The following is a 15,610-nucleotide window of genomic DNA, read 5'->3' as shown; positions in this document are numbered from 1 at the left end:
AAGCCCCACTGAGAAAGTAGTCGTTGGGGACGAAACCCACCTTTCTGCTACTGACCGGACGCTGTTGTCGTCCTGATCGGATGCGCCCGGTCGTCTCGACCGTTGAAGCTAGCGCGTTGATCGGACTCGGCGCTGAGTTCGATCACTGTCGATCGAACGCGTCCGGTCGCGCTGGCGCCGCTCTGGAACCTCTCTGCCTCGATCGGACGTTGTAGTTCCTACGTCCGGTCGATCACCCTCCAGCGTTCGGTCAGTGCTGAGCTATTGTCGCGACAGTGAACAGTGTCATCGTCGCGTCTGGTCACTTGAATCCTCAGCGTCCGATCGCTGCTGTTGACGCCTGCCGTTGCCGAGCATCTTGATCGGATGCGTCCGGGTGCTATAAGGACTGCGTCCAGTCACCTCTGTGAAGGTCGTTTCTTCGTGATTTTGCGTCCGGCTTGGTTTCTATCTTCGTGCTTGGACTTTGCTTGATATCTTGGGTCTTCTCTTGTGCTTCTAGGGTCTTGCTTATGGTATTGATCGTGGAATCATCATGTCGCCTTCATCCAAGTCACGTCTTGCACCCTATTGAACTACAAAACAATTACTTACAAATTCATTAGTCCAATTTGATTGTGTTGGTCATCAAACACCAAAATCCAAAGTAAATGAGCCTAGGTTCCATTTTCCTTACAATCATGTTAATGTTTAAATTGTCGTTAAATGATTTTATTTCCGCTGAAACTCTGATAGTATGGTTATATTCCGCTGTTATAAACAATAAATATTATACTCTGATGTTGCATAGAAAGTGATGTAAGAAATGACTTAAGAATGTTGTAAGCTTTATTCTTTCATTTGTGACCCTGATGGAAAAATATAGATTTTCGGGTTTTCCCTTGGGGTGTGCTCGACGAAATTGCGTAATTTAGTGTTCTCCCTTGAGTACTTAGTGTCTAATGGAAAACAAGTACTCCTGGGAGGCTAGATTAGGTGGTTCTACCACAGATCTGATCCACAAGATGAATATGGGTACGCATCTCTAATGTCTTCGTACGTTAGCATCACAATTTTATTATTGATATTTGACTCAACAAGCCTATTTTTGCTAAAACAAACGTTTGATAGTGCACATACCACCACACAAGATGCAGTAGCTCATTCAAACTTAACAATTTTCTGATACTACACTAGTTAGAGGCATAATTCCAATTGATTAATACATATATATGGCTAAATGCTCCAAGTCTAAAAGACAACTGATTATAATATCACTTAACATATGACAGCCAAAGCCTTCCGATATATTTTGCAAAACTGTAGTCCAAAGCTCAAGGTGATTCAAGTGAAACCCATATTGACATTAACATAAACAAGTCAAAAAAAATCAACCAAACAACTGGCATGACACATCGTATTGCATAACCGCTAAGATATAATGCAAATTGAACACTTACTATAAGGTGAGCTAAGATATAATGCAAATAGAACACTTATTTATAAGGTGAGACATTAGTTACTCTGTTCTTTTTTTTTTCCTCGAACACACGTGCCAAAACCTATATATGAAAATGTCTTTTCTCTCTTTTGGATGGAAGAAAATTGCAAACATTTACATTTTGGAATACCGACTCCAATGCACATGCCCACTATGAAAAGCAGAGTATTTACTCTATCTCTAGCAAACTGCCCTCGAACACACGTGCCAAAACCTATATATGAAGATGTCTTTTCTCTCTTTTGGATGGAAGAAAATTGCAAACATTTACATTTTGGAATACCGACTCCAATGCACATGCCCACTATGAAAAGCAGAGTATTTACTCTATCTCTAGCAAACTGCAAAAGCAAAGTTTTACAAGCACTGAGATCCATTGGGGTTTTCTTACTCTTAGATCCACCCATTATGGATATTACACTCGAAAATGACAGAACTAAGCACAACCACAGCCAATTTTATTCAGCGGACTGGAATCCCTGGATGCATACGGAGTTCTGATTTCGGCCCTGTTTGCATACTATAGGTGGTATTAAGAAACTACAGTTTTGGTATTTATAGGTGTGCAAAACCATAGTTTAGAAGAAAAAAAAACAAGTCTAGAGTTGAGTAACTCCAAAAGACCTCAGTTTCAGTGATACTATAATTTTTAAAACCATAAAATTTATTACATCCAAACACTCCACATCGCTCCAAAACCAAAATATTTACAAAACCATAGTATTTTTCTAAATTCTAAAAATACTCTGCATCCAAACATGTCCATCTTGCATTACTCGATTTTTGAATCATCATCTTCAAACAGGACAGCCTCGTCAGACTGCGACAGCTATGGGCCCCGTTCGGCTTACGCCGACTTATTCGACTTCTTTTTTCAGCCGGAACAGTATTTTTCTCTCACAACATTTCAGTTTTGGCTTGTTTTTTCAGCCAATTGCAGCCAAGCGATCGAGGCCATAATTGACTGCATCATCCTCTCACAAAGAAAAAAAAAAGAGCACGCATCAAGGACAAGGGCAGCAGTTGGCATGATTATGCCTCGACGCTAAGGCCTTCCTAGGATTTTGATTTTTTTTAACAGTATTGTAGCTGGAATATTTCAAGCGATCAAGGGAACAAATGTGCCTGCCTTGCTTTCACAGGAATTGCAGTCCACAACTGCAACCACAAGATTCTGAGCAATATATCTTCAAACACCTGTCCCACGATTGAGATGTGAATTTTACAGAGACCCTGAGGTCGCGATTCAGTCACTGTCCCGAGAGGAGAAAATCCTCTTCAGAGCATGGGGTAGCTCCAGCACAATGTCTGCGTATGCTGAAACACAGAGTAAGGAGGGGGAAATAGATCAGAACAGAGTTCAGCACAAAGCTATGTATACTGTAAGGCAAGGTGACAGGAAGCACCTTCTGGTAGACACAAGGTCTTGAGTGCTTCCTCGGCATATGAAAGGTGAAAAGGTACTGGTTGCGCAGCTGACGCACTGCTGCTTCTTGTGGATATTCTCTTGGCCGAGTGAAGTGCCCAAGCCAAGACCCTTGCTTGACTTGGCAGGGTCTGCAGTATATCCGAATATCGGATACTGATTGTAACCTTGCTGCTTATAAGTGGCAAACAGATCAATCTCTACAAAATGTGCAACGTGCTACTTACGCATATGGCAGCTTAAAATCAGTATGCAATATTCAACATGCATGCGGCAAGATAACAAAAATAAATGGCTCCACTATGTGTACATATTCTACGAGTGTACTAGCAACATAACAGAACTTATTGATGCAGAACCTAGCATTAGCAGTAATTAAATATTATCCTTACCACTCAAAATCCTCCAATACAAACTCTATCATATTGTAAGGAAGACTATGGAACAGCTCGCCAATTTGGTTCCCGTAGAGCTCCTTGATAAGACGAACCTTGAACATGAAATAGAAATTAACAATCTACTGTCAAAGACTGTATGGCCTATCTGTCTCCAGCTTCCACACTTGACCCTAGCTACAATCTTTACAGCTATAAATGCCGCAATACTTGATTGGCCAAATGGTAGAAGCTAGAAGGCAATGTCATGACGCATATTCTCATATCAATTCTTTTGTAATACTCAGGGTTTCAATTTCAGATACTGGAGCAAAAAAAAAAGTCAACCAGTAGCACAGATTGGTCAGTTTCTAAGCAAAGTTTTAAGACATGTCATAAAGTTACTAAATGCACATATATGCAAAACAGAAACAGCAAAAACGAAAAAAAGTCCTAATATACATAAAATGCTCCCAACTATGGAGAAAAGAGATATCATATTGTAACTCCTTTTCTAAAAATGATAACTGCAATGTGCACAGCTCCTGCCATGCGCTGCTCTGGCTGACTGAGAGTTTGCAGCAAGACATTAGACTGGAGGGTTCACCTTAAAAAGTGGCGTACCCAGTGCAGAGAGCTCCCGCTCTGTGAGGGGTCTGGGGAAGGGTGTCAGTGGCAAGCCTTACCCTCGCCTGTGCAATGCGAGGGGACCGCGACTCGAACCCGAGACCTTCCGGTCACAGGCAGTAAGACTCTACCGCTTGCACAATGAACAAGAAGTGCTAGAACTAGAGTTGTCTCGAGCATTTTAGATTGGGATGAATACACCTAACTAGAGATCTTTGCAACAAAAAGTTAACTGATCATCTGTGATGACATCTTTGATGGTATTGGATTCGTGATTATAAACCTTTTCGCTTGTTACAAAACTAACTTCTGAAAATAACAATATGAAACATCATGGCTTTGTTTGGCTAGAGTAGATCATGGAAATATAATTAGTAAAAGCCACTATTGATCATCTTCTAAATGATAAATTGGAGGAATATACAGAAACATCTTAAATCTTCATTGAGTTGAATGCACCAGAGGCCCTCGTACTTGTAAGCGTGTGTCATATAGGTCCATGAACTTTGAAAATGCATTTCTGAACCCTTAAACTTGTTAAGTGGTGCACCGCGGGACCATACCAGCCATGTGGCATCTTTTTGCTGATGTGGCATGCTAGCATGTCATATATTTTTCATTTAACCCCTCATATATATTTTTCTCATAAAAAATTGACCATTCTTTCTCTCTCGTCTCCCATGGCCTCCATGTGCATCTGCTCTCCCGTGGCCTCCATCTGGACGTTGGATGTTGGATGTTGGTGAGCCGCATGGAGCTCGAGGGGAAGGGACAGGAACGTTGGTGTTGGGCACCACGGCAACAGTCGCCGGCTCGCGCGGGAACGCAGCGAGGAGAGGCGCCCTGGCATCGAAGGCATCGGAATGCGTGGACGTGTCCACGCCGACACGAGCCCCGCACGGTCCAACGCGAAGCACACGGGAAGCTGCTATAGGTCCACGTCGTGCACCGCCCGATCGTACCCGCGCTGCAGGAACGACGAGTAGATGGTGCAGAATGGCTTCAGCCTTGTGGCGAACGCTACGGCCCGTCCAGCACATCGAAGATGGCCACCGTGCATGGCCTGTCCCGCGGGCCGCGGCTATTGCGTCGAGTAATGGCCCGGCATCGATCGACTCTGCAACCGCAACGCTAGCCTGCGAGCGCGCCTAGGAGGTGGACTTCGAAATCCGTCGCGACCGCCACGCCGCCCAGTCCGTGGCATTCCTCCGGTCGCAGGGCTTCGACTTCAACGCAGCGCGCGAGCGGCGTCGACTCGGCGGTGTTCGGGGCGAAGCTCGCCGATGCCGGGGACATCGAGCTGACGTGATTGGCGAGCGGCGCTGCGCGGGGCCGGGGACGTCGAGCTGACGTGCCTACAACATCGTCAGGACGCTCGGCGACGGAGACGAGGCAGGGGTTCGTCGCACGCGGACCTGTGTTGCATCGGAAGCATCGCCGCCAACCTCGGCGTGGCAAGCCCCGCCGTGGATCCGCCGTGGCTTGCCGGCCCCAAGAGCTGCCAACCTCGGCGTGGTGAGCCCCGCCCTGACCTACCATGGCTTGCCGTGCGCCACTGCTGCTACTCGTGTCCCCTGCTTGCCGACGTGCGTGCCATCGGGCAGCATGTCGTCCGAGGCGCACCTCTGCGAGTCGAGCGTCGTCAGCGGTACAGCCGCATCGACTCGGTGAGCGCGGCGTGCATGTAATGCATGCCGGCCAGCGCGTCGAAGCCGAGCAGCTCGCCGGGGCGCGTGCTCGTGGACTCCCTTGACGTGCACCTCGGCGGCGATGCTCCGTGAGCCGAAGTAGGGGAAGCCGCTGATTGTGTGCCGCAAAAGGAGCAGCCGGAGCTCCATCGCGAAGGCCGCGGCGTCCGCGAGAAAGGAGGAAGAGAGCGAGGACGAGATGAAATTCGTGGCTGCGACGATCAAGGACGAGGCGTGGGGAGTGAGGACGAAGAAGAACCGCGGTGGCAAGAAGTCGGCGGGTCCTACCGGAATCTGGCGAAGCCGGCGGATGATGCGGACGCGGACGAGCCAAGGGCCTGTTCGCTTGAACTTATCAGCCGGTTTATCAGCTAGAATCTACAGTATTTTTCTCTCACAACAAATCAGCTTTAGCCGACTTTAATACCAGCTGAACAGGCCCCAAGAAAGGAAGAGTCTATTTTTAATAAGAAAAATAAATATGAGGGGTTAAATGAAAAATACATGCCACATCAGCGTGTCATCTCAGGAAAAAAAAGATGCCACGGCTAGTATGGACCTGCAGTGCACCACTTAACAAGTTTAAGGGTTCAAAAGTGCATTTTCAAAGTTCATGTACCTATGTGACATGCGCTTACAAGTTTACGGGCCGCAGGTGTATTTAACTCATCTTCATTCAAACTCAGTTGAGCATCATTGAGACCATCAGATCAGATCCATTATGTCTCACCTAAACTAGACCAATGTTTAAACAATATAACTGCAAGTCAAGTGCTGTAGCGGAGGTGAACAATAATTATGTTAAACTAATTTCTAGCTTACATAATAGAAGATAAGGTAATTTGAATATAAAAAACCACAGATAAGTTGTGTAGTGGATCCTACTAGTTGATACTGACCTGCTCTCTCCTGTCAATATAAGCCTGTAAAATTTCTTCAAGATGATCAATGAATTTCTACAAGGAAAACCAACTATTTTAGCATATGGAACTTTGTATTTAATTCATATGGTAATAGCAAGCTGTGCGAAAAGTCGAAAACGGAAAACTTACAATGGAATTAGATGACAAGAGATCACTTTCTAATTCACGTACGGGCAGAAAGAAAGGTAAGGTGTGTTCAATCACAATCATCTTTTCCAGGAATGACTTGCTTTCCAAAACACAATGAAAAATTTCACAAGGCTCGCCTGCAAAAATAGAATGGCTGTGTTCATATACTATAGGAAATCACGTGTTTAGAGATTTGGGCGTATCATATCATGTCTTTTCATCTTTTTTAAGGTAAACTACCACACTTCAGCTGGTATTATCAATTATCATTCACAATATCATAGGTCTGCATAGTGCAAAAGATTATGTTAATGTTTATAGTAAACTATTTATACAAACCTCGACATTGGGGTTTCCAAACTGCTATGTACAACAGGAACATTATGCATTTAAGTGTTAGAGTAAATAGGAATAGTACCACATTGTCTAGTACCACATTGTCTACCCACATGGGGTGTTAGTCCTATGTACCCTATATAATCAGCCCATGAGGCCCAATGCAATATATCCAATATTCCACCAATTCTATCTTCCTATACATGGTATCATTCGCCTAGGTTTAGACCCTAACCCTAGCCGCCGCCGCTTCCGCATCGCGCGCCCCCGGGGAGAGATCGATCTCCGCCAGGGGCAGCGCCACCATTTAGGCGCCCGATCATATTGATCTGGCTGCCATCTTCGTCGTCGTTGTCACGCAGCAGATCGGGTCTACCTCTTCGCACTTGTCGTCAGCTGGGTTGTGCAGGCGGCTGGGCTACCCATGCTCACCATGGTCGCGGCCAGGCCAGGTGCGTGGCCAGCTGATCGGGGCAGCACCTGGCCACACGCACAGCGCCTCGGATGGTGAGGGGCTGCGACGCGCTGCTGCTGTCCACCCTCCACTCCATCTCGATCTGCAGGCATGCTGCTCGCCCCGCTAGCCTGGGCTTGCCTCCGTCTCTTTGGTCTTCGAATCTCTCATCTCTCGATGTGCTTGTTTGCTCACGGGAGAGGCACAGCTAGGAGACAGAAAGGGTGGAGTACATGGCGAGTTGCACAGAGGATTCATCTGCTTCTACTGTATTTTTTTGGTTTGCCCGATCACTGATCGGGATTGAGTTGCCCACCGCCACATCGCCTCTACTCCGACTATGGCGTTGACTTCACCGGCACCTTCCTCGTCTTCGACTATGCGGCATGGCGAGGCGCACGACGCTCCAGGGGACACCCGTCTGCGTCGTTCGCCCCTCGTCACTTCGTTCGCACGTCGTTCCTCGCCGACTCGTCATCACCTCCGCCGATCAGGACTCTTGCCTTGTCACCTCCTCGCCGGCTTGTGTCGTGTTGTTCCATGCGCAGAACAGCCTTGCCGCACTCGGCCTGCGCCTTCTCTGACATTGCGTGCGACGGTCTGATCAACCGTTTCCGCGCGACCCCCAGGATCCCGTGTCGGTCGTCATCGAGTATTGCGCGTATCTTCTCCGAGCACATGGGCTGCCGCTGCTTCGCCTTGTCAGGCTGCAGCGCCGCCGCGCGTGGTCTTCACTGCCGTTGCATCTTCCTCGTCGTCGACCACGTCCACGACTGTCGTCGACTACGGGTCGCTGCGCCCTGCGCGCATGGTCTTCATCAAGTTGTTTGAGTTCAACGCCGTCTTCTTCGAGCACCGCCGCCGCTACCTACAGATCATTTGGCTCTGTGCTGAATCATCCGCTCCTCCTCGCTTCGTCCAGCACACCTCGTCGCCAGCGTCGCAGTCTCTTCCCCGACTACTTCGTCTACTCCGGCAAGCAGGCTGCATCGACACCTTCTACCCCGTCGTTGTTCTGCACCTGCGACTGTCGTGGAGGCCTCCTCTGCTAGTCCCTCAGACAATGGCGTGTCTGGTTGTGCACTCTCCCTTGCACGCCCGTTATTGGCAACACCGGTGCGTGCCTTCGTCCCCGATGCGTTCATTGGGCCTGGCAAACCCGGCGCACGCCTCGCCATGGCGGCCTTGACTGCATCTTCAGCATCGACCTTCTCCCTCGACGACTGCCTTGATGTGTCACCGTCTTCGTCTACGGCGCCTTCTCTTTTGCGCCACCATCTTCTGGCGGCTTCATATGTAGCTACCTCGACTTCGACTTCGGCATCCTCGACTACTATGTCAACCACGGCTAATCTACGCACGGCATCTTCGACCATGGCAATTGCGCCCTCACGCTCGGCTACCTCGACATCGGCACAAAGGGCTACCGCTTTGCATGAGGACTCATCGGCTTCTTCTCCAGCCACAAGCATACGCGACACATCGACTATTGTGACTGCGGGGGGATGTTAGCTTGTTAGCTTCTTCTTCAGTCTCACCGTCTGCAGCGCTCCCGCTGTGATTGCGGGGGGGTGTTAGAGTAAATAGGAATAGTACCACATTGTCTACCCACGTGGGGTGTTAGCCCTATGTACCCTATATAATCAGCCCATGAGGCTCAATGCAATATATCCAATATTCCACCAATTCTATCTTCCTGTACACTAAGAAAGTTTCTAATAGGAGAAAAAACAAATATTTGTGTGAAAAATGCGACACAAAATATTATAGGTAATCACCAGCAAAGAATGTCTCATACTGTATGCCAATCCTCGCTCCATCCAAGCAATAGATAACCTATTAAAGAGAAGAAATTTACTTTAATTGACAGATTAAGAAAAACTAAATCTAGCATAGATAGTCTTTACCAATGACGAGACTCATTCTGGAAAACAATAATAGCATGATGGTGCCCCAAAACAATGCATTTATGCTAATTCATAAGGGCATCATAGCCATATTTGAGCTGGAGTACATAGCCTGTCAGTCCCAAGCAAGTTGGGGTAGGCAATAATGATTTGACAGATATATTGGTTGTGTCAGCAACTAGTATAGATGTTCCGCAAGTTCTAGATACAAAAACAAAATTTCAGCTCATGAATCACCACTTTCCAGCCAACACAATCACTGGTTACTGGTTATTAGTATATATACTATATTGTGATGACAAAGAATCATATGATATGCCAACCCAATCCCAACTAAGCCACATATCAGTCAAGACCAAAGTCAAAAGGAACAATTAGTGCAAGAGGAAATAAAGGTTAAGCAGGTAAATCAACAAGGAGACAAAAAAAACTATCAAAGCAGCACCAATCTCAGCATACATGCTAACCAGATACAAAACTATATTAGAAAAGGCAATGATCTGGGGAGCAAATGCTACCTTATTTCTAATCCTATATGTAGTCCTTGATTGAAATGGAAGATCTGCTGGAACATTAACTTGGTTGGCCATGGCCTTCCTATCAGCCTCCATACGGACCTGGTCTACGAAATATAGCAAACTTAACAAAAACTCGTAATTCACAGAACAAATAGTCCGTCTCATGTGACAAGAAAATTAAGGGTGTTGAACACACATTAAATACCTTCTCACGGATGGTTGCTAGTAATCCATCATTCCACTCCTCATCATCTATAGAAATCTCTACAGAGTGCCAAAAGAATATATCGACAATTCTCCAAGAGAACAATATGATTCACAGCACAACAATTTTGTGATGCTGGTATTAGAACGTTAAATGCTACATATAGTAAAAACCAAGTACGAGATTATTCCACCTCTTCAGGGATTACAAGAAACTTCAGGAAACAAACCACGTATATTATCAACTTATCCTATTGAGCTACCTTTTGGTAGTAATATCTTTTGATACGTTGAATCTGTGTAGAGGTCATTCCACCAGAGCTCAAACTAAACCGAAACCTGCGACAAATATGACAAATCTACCCTGGCCCTGTCCACCATAATGTGTTGCTAACACTTCCTTACACCCAGAAACACAGCTACACCTAGCCAACAAAATTATGTTCAGAGCCAACTTAAAGAGTCGTAACACTTGCTTGCGATATTATATTCAGGCACTACTTCAAAGGAAGTATATACCTTTTAGCCTTATGAATGGATGGAAAACACAATTTTGTATTCCTACATAGAGAATTTATGTTATAGTTCTTGATCTCTGTAGTCTGTACGTGTGATCTACAGATCAAATCTGGCTAACTCAAGGATCCAAACCATCTGAAGAAAGTTATCAATTGGAGCACATTGACACAGCTTGTTCAACAGGTCATGCTTTCCATTTATAACAGAAAGATGATTCTGTTCATCCAACAGCCTGCACCACTTCAGTTGTAGTAAACTCCCAAATAGTTCATTCAGAACAGTGCAATGTGTCTCTCAAACCCAGAAACATTCAAAATGATATCATATGTAGTGTACAATAAAAATTTTCTATCAGTCTGTTCTGTTGAACTGATAAAAAGTTAAAAACTGATCAGCACCAAAATGATGCACCGTCAGAACTTAATTAGCCAAACAAGGAAAGACTTAAGATTCAATTGCAGTATCAGCACATGACAGTTCAAACTTGAAACGCGTGACGGAGGTTATAACTGAACAGATATTCAACACACGATTGACAGATACTCCCTCTGTTCCTATATACCCGGCGTGCAGAGCCTAATTTCAGATACCAAGATGATTATGGAAGTACGTGCTTCGTATTAACTGCGTGTGATTAGCTGCGTCGTGATTAGCAGCCAGCTGCCGGCCGCTAAGTCATCCGCTCATCCCAGCCACAAAGAACAAATAAAATAATCAGCGAGTGTATAGAGTACTAGTGCATGCAGCGACGCTTCATTGTTCTGGCTCATGCATGCATGCAGCATGCGTCCAGTGGCGTAATGACCAGGCTCCTTGATATTCCAGCCCGCCTCTTATTACGGCCAAATTAGAAAACACCTGTGCGCCGGGCATATACGAATGGAGGGAGTATCTTTCCCCAAACTGTGCAGGATTTGTGTGGGTTAGCAGGTAATTCATCTATTTAACACTTACTCTCAGAACTAAATTAACCAATTTGTTTTGGAAACAATACGAAGCATAGTTAATAGCTTGGTCTTGCCATAAGTTCAAGAGACTACTAAATATGCAGAAGAGTATTATTAGTAGTTCACCCATGCCCTACATCCATATCTCTGTGCATATAAATAACATATATCAATTGACAAGCTTACTTATATAACTAGGTAGCAAAGATCCATTCCAATGTAGTATAGCAAAGTGTACCTTCAGTTTGAGCAGCACGTGCAGCCTCAAATTCTTTCTGTAGGCGCTCAAAAATCAGCTTATCAGAATCCCTAAAGTAAAAAAAAAGAACTTATGAAGTAGAATAGTAGTTTTACAAAGCATGAAATTGCTCAGAGCATGAGCAGTGAGTATCAAAACAAGCAGCAAAGGAAACAAGATGAAAGAAAAAATATATCCAGGAAAAACTACCCACATCCAAATTTCAGATCATCGTCCAGAATATGGCTAGATGCACATTAATATAAATATCATCCAAACAACAGAGTTTAGAAGGTATGCGTTTTGAGTTAAGAGTAGCCCACACTAGAACTCATCTGACAGGACAAAGAATTTAGACTCTACTCTAGTAGTAGAAGCAAAGAATCTATATGGATTAAAGAAATATAACTCAACAGAAACTTTTTCTCAAAACATCTGCCATGTGACATGTTGAAATATCAAACAGGAAGTAGTGGGAGCTTTCTGCAGAAAATCATATTCCTTGGGCTAATGCAAACAATGTTAGAAGCATTAACCACAGGGAAAAACAATTACCAACATACAATAGCATTAGCATAGCAGCATTTTAAAACAAACCAGGCTTATTTATATAACATAACTACAGTAGTGTTCTTTTTTATGCGAAGATTTTGGATCACGAACTTCTTGCAATGAGCCAATAACACACTTCAGTACAGAAGACAACCCTATAATCCGAAGAAAGATGCCAAATCCATTTACATAAATTTAATACAGATGGTTCTACCAACAACTATAATTCATTTTTTATTACTTTTCCTGTTTCTAGTGAGCACCACCGCAAGAGGTATACAGCTAGGAACAGATATAGAAAAATACAGTTGGATTCAGGTTTGCAATGACTGTTAACAGCGAAGGAATGAAGGATAGATGAAATGGGAACAGAAGAGCTTAACAAGTAGCTCACAGTTTGCAAATTAGTTCTCAATTTGAACAGAGTAAGAAGAATTCCACTATCGTAAATTGTTACATGCCAAAGTACCTAAACAATAATTATCTTAAACAGTGAGCCTGGTCTGCATCCATGGAAAGCTTTTGCAAAGTTAAAGGAGTACTGTGAAAGGCGCTCTTTCAGATCTTCATGCCTTCTGAGGATGTTTGACACTGCAAAACAAAATGATAAAAAAATGAGTTAAGACAACACCTTTTACATGATTTATGGCATTCCTATAGAATTATTAAGCATGTAAGGGGTAGAAAGTCCCCTTCATCACAACACAAAATAACGTTTGTTGGGACAGGAAAAAAAGGTTCTTACGCCTTGCGCGTGTGGCCTCAAGTTTTGCATCGTCATCCCTTGCATAAGTCTGTAGTAAATAGAAGGATAGGCAGAAAAGCTCTTAAAACCTCACAGAACATACTGAAAGAGTACTACAAAGAAACAGACAGGTAAATGACAACATACAAATAATCCTCAGATTGCCAGCTACCATCCAATCAATTGAGTTCTAACAGAGGAATGAAAAATAAATAATTTAATACTGATATACATTCATATCTGTGCATGAAGTACACATACATTTCTGTACTGACTGTACAAGAACTAATAAAATCAATTTAGTTGCACTTCGAAGCACAAATTGATTTCCATAGCAATGGGTGTTAGTTAAACACCAGGAACTGCAGGCTGTTGCTGATATTGGCAAATCAGCAAAATTGAGTCCGGCGCTGTAGCTCACCATGAGGCAGACCGCACTATAGTCAGACTAATGGTTTTCTATGGTGGTAAAAAGACATCCTAAAAGTCCAATATAGAGCCTGAGTGGTCGAAAAGAAAATGCAAAACTAAAATACAACCATCTCATGGTTCACAATGAATGTAGGTGCAAACTGTTTTTGCTCAACTCACCGCGAAAACTACAGTGCCTATCTGACGAACTCACAGCCAAGACAATGCGATTTCATTACAAAAAAATTGGGCCGTTCAAATTTAGGTGGTCGACCTCACCTCCATGGGCGCCATGAATCCGAGCGCCCGCTGCTGGGCAACAAGTCGCCCCTGCAGTAGCGGCCGCGAGAAAGACGGTATATCCCTGCGACAGCGGCTAGGAGACAGCGCGTTCCCTTCGGCTGCTGCCCTGCGACGGGGGCCCGGCGACCTGCGACGGATGCGCAGCGAGTTCCGGTGGGGGAGGGGGGATGACTAGGCGGCTTTCACGCTACCCGATTCGCTGTTTCCGGTCCGGCGAGCTGGCTCCGGCGGCGTCTCCCTAGGGTTTGCAGGAGCGAGAGCGTGCGGGGGAGGGGAGCCGGGGAGGACCGCAGGAGGCGGGCGCGACAGAGGCAGACCGCAGGGCTACCCCCCAATGGCATTTACGTGTAATTTTCAACTGCGGGTGTGGGTAGTTTTGTTTGGTTTCCATTTCACAGTACGTGGGCTCGGCGGCCGTTTTGACTCTGCCCCCACTTCCTGACCCCGCCGGCCCTCGCCTGACGAGTGACGCCCAATGGACTCTCCCGGCCGGCCCCGCCGCTCTCCGCCCGCCGACCGTTTCCTCGGCCTCTTCTCCTCCCCGTCCCACGCGCTCCCCGCTTCCTCGCCCTCCGCCGGGGACGACCTCCTCGAGGGCGACCTCCTCTTCCCCGCGCCGCCCTCCTCCTCCTCGGACCCGCCGCCCGACGCCTCCAAGAATCCGGGCCGCGTCCAGGGCGGCCACCTCGGCCTGCTCGCCGCGCTCCACGAAGGCGACAGGAAGGTGCGTGGGCGCGGCGGAGCTGCTGCTGTGGCCGCGTCCACGGCCACGGCTGGAGCCTCCGTGACGCTGCTCCACCGCAAGGCGACCATCGCCGCGGCCGCAGCCGCGGCGTCGGCTTCCTCAGTTACGCCTTCACTGTCCCCTACGTCCGCCTCGCGTGCCATCCCTGTGGCACCGAGGCCAAGGGACCCTGAGCTGCCGCCCGCGGCGCCGTACCACCAGTCGGCTCCCGTCCTGGTTCCCGTCCCTCCACCCTGGAGTCGCGGGCGCAAATGGGACAAACTCGCCGGCGGTCCTGGCGACGGGGACGACGACGAGGAGGAGCTCTTTCATGGGGACGCCGCCATGCTGCCCCCGCACGAGATGGTGGCGCGCGCGTCCGCGAGCGGCGGCTACGTTTCGCCAGGGAAACCGTCCTCGATGCTGGAGGGCGTCGGCCGCACGCTCAAGGGACGCGACCTCCGCCGCGTGCGCGACGCCGTGCTCCGGCAGACTGGCTTTCTTGACTGAATCCAGCAAAGGTGGTAATATGTTTTGTCCTGCATGATCCAAGAAATTGTGTTTAGCTTGTGCTCCAAACTACTCGCACTTTTCGTGTTCTTGAAGTATCATCACTTGCTGTAACTTAATAATCGTTGAGTAGTGAGGATTAGTGTTTGGGCTCAGAGATCTCTCTCTCTGCAGCTAAGGAGAGAGAACAAAGCTTGAGAGGATGTTTGGTGATTTTTGTCAATCCAAATGTCCAAGCCAATGCATTGTTTGCTGCATCAGAATTTTGTTTTGTGAAATAATCTTGAGTTAAAATAAACTTGAGGATTTTGGTACTCTGCCACTTTTTTTGTTCCTAGCAAGGTGCATGTGTTGTAATAGGCAAATATTATGCTCTCCGGTTGGAAGAGATGAGTGGAAACTATATACCTATAATTTTTTTGGTTTTACGGGTGGTTGTTTTTTCTCATTGACGATTGAAACTGGGGGATGCTGAAGATGCTCTAATTTTTTACTGCTCCTATTCATATATAAGCTCCGATGGTCCGATAGTCATTCAGCCTGTTCGGTTGACTGGTTCGTATCGTTGCTGGTTCGTGAAGAAATACTGCTGGCT

The 15,610-nt window shown here is 46.3% G+C and overlaps 2 protein-coding genes across 4 annotated transcripts; one reads left to right on the top strand and one right to left on the bottom strand.

Annotated features, from left to right (window-relative positions):
- Positions 1-2,012: 2,012 nt before the first annotated feature.
- LOC136537226 (uncharacterized) lies at positions 2,013-14,113 on the bottom strand. Of its 3 annotated transcripts, none has more exons than XM_066529276.1 (12): positions 13,758-14,113; positions 13,068-13,116; positions 12,865-12,913; positions 11,771-11,841; positions 10,068-10,126; positions 9,863-9,966; positions 9,236-9,273; positions 6,648-6,784; positions 6,495-6,551; positions 3,299-3,396; positions 2,887-3,077; positions 2,013-2,797 (listed from the first exon to the last, which is right to left on the bottom strand). In XM_066529276.1, the coding sequence occupies exons 1-12, from the start codon at positions 13,770-13,772 to the stop codon at positions 2,727-2,729; spliced, it is 939 nt and encodes a 312-aa protein (XP_066385373.1). In that variant the 5' UTR covers positions 13,773-14,113; the 3' UTR covers positions 2,013-2,726. The 3 variants fall into 3 exon arrangements, with proteins under 3 accessions (XP_066385373.1, XP_066385378.1, XP_066385369.1); XM_066529281.1 differs by having other exon boundaries at positions 9,216-9,273; positions 9,863-9,961; positions 12,895-12,913; positions 13,758-14,110; XM_066529272.1 differs by having other exon boundaries at positions 9,216-9,273; positions 9,863-9,961; positions 13,758-14,109.
- Positions 14,114-14,228: 115 nt separating this feature from the next.
- On the top strand, positions 14,229-15,407 carry LOC136537246 (protein S40-7-like). The gene has a single exon (XM_066529287.1). It carries the CDS (start codon positions 14,257-14,259, stop codon positions 15,013-15,015), a length of 759 nt encoding a protein of 252 aa, XP_066385384.1. The 5' UTR covers positions 14,229-14,256; the 3' UTR covers positions 15,016-15,407.
- Positions 15,408-15,610: the final 203 nt, after the last annotated feature.

Source organism: Miscanthus floridulus, chromosome 1 (assembly GCF_019320115.1).
Source record: "Miscanthus floridulus cultivar M001 chromosome 1, ASM1932011v1, whole genome shotgun sequence".
Lineage (NCBI taxonomy): Eukaryota > Viridiplantae > Streptophyta > Magnoliopsida > Poales > Poaceae > Miscanthus > Miscanthus floridulus.
Note: the sequence above shows the minus strand (reverse complement) of the source record. Positions and strands in the feature narration are given on the sequence as shown.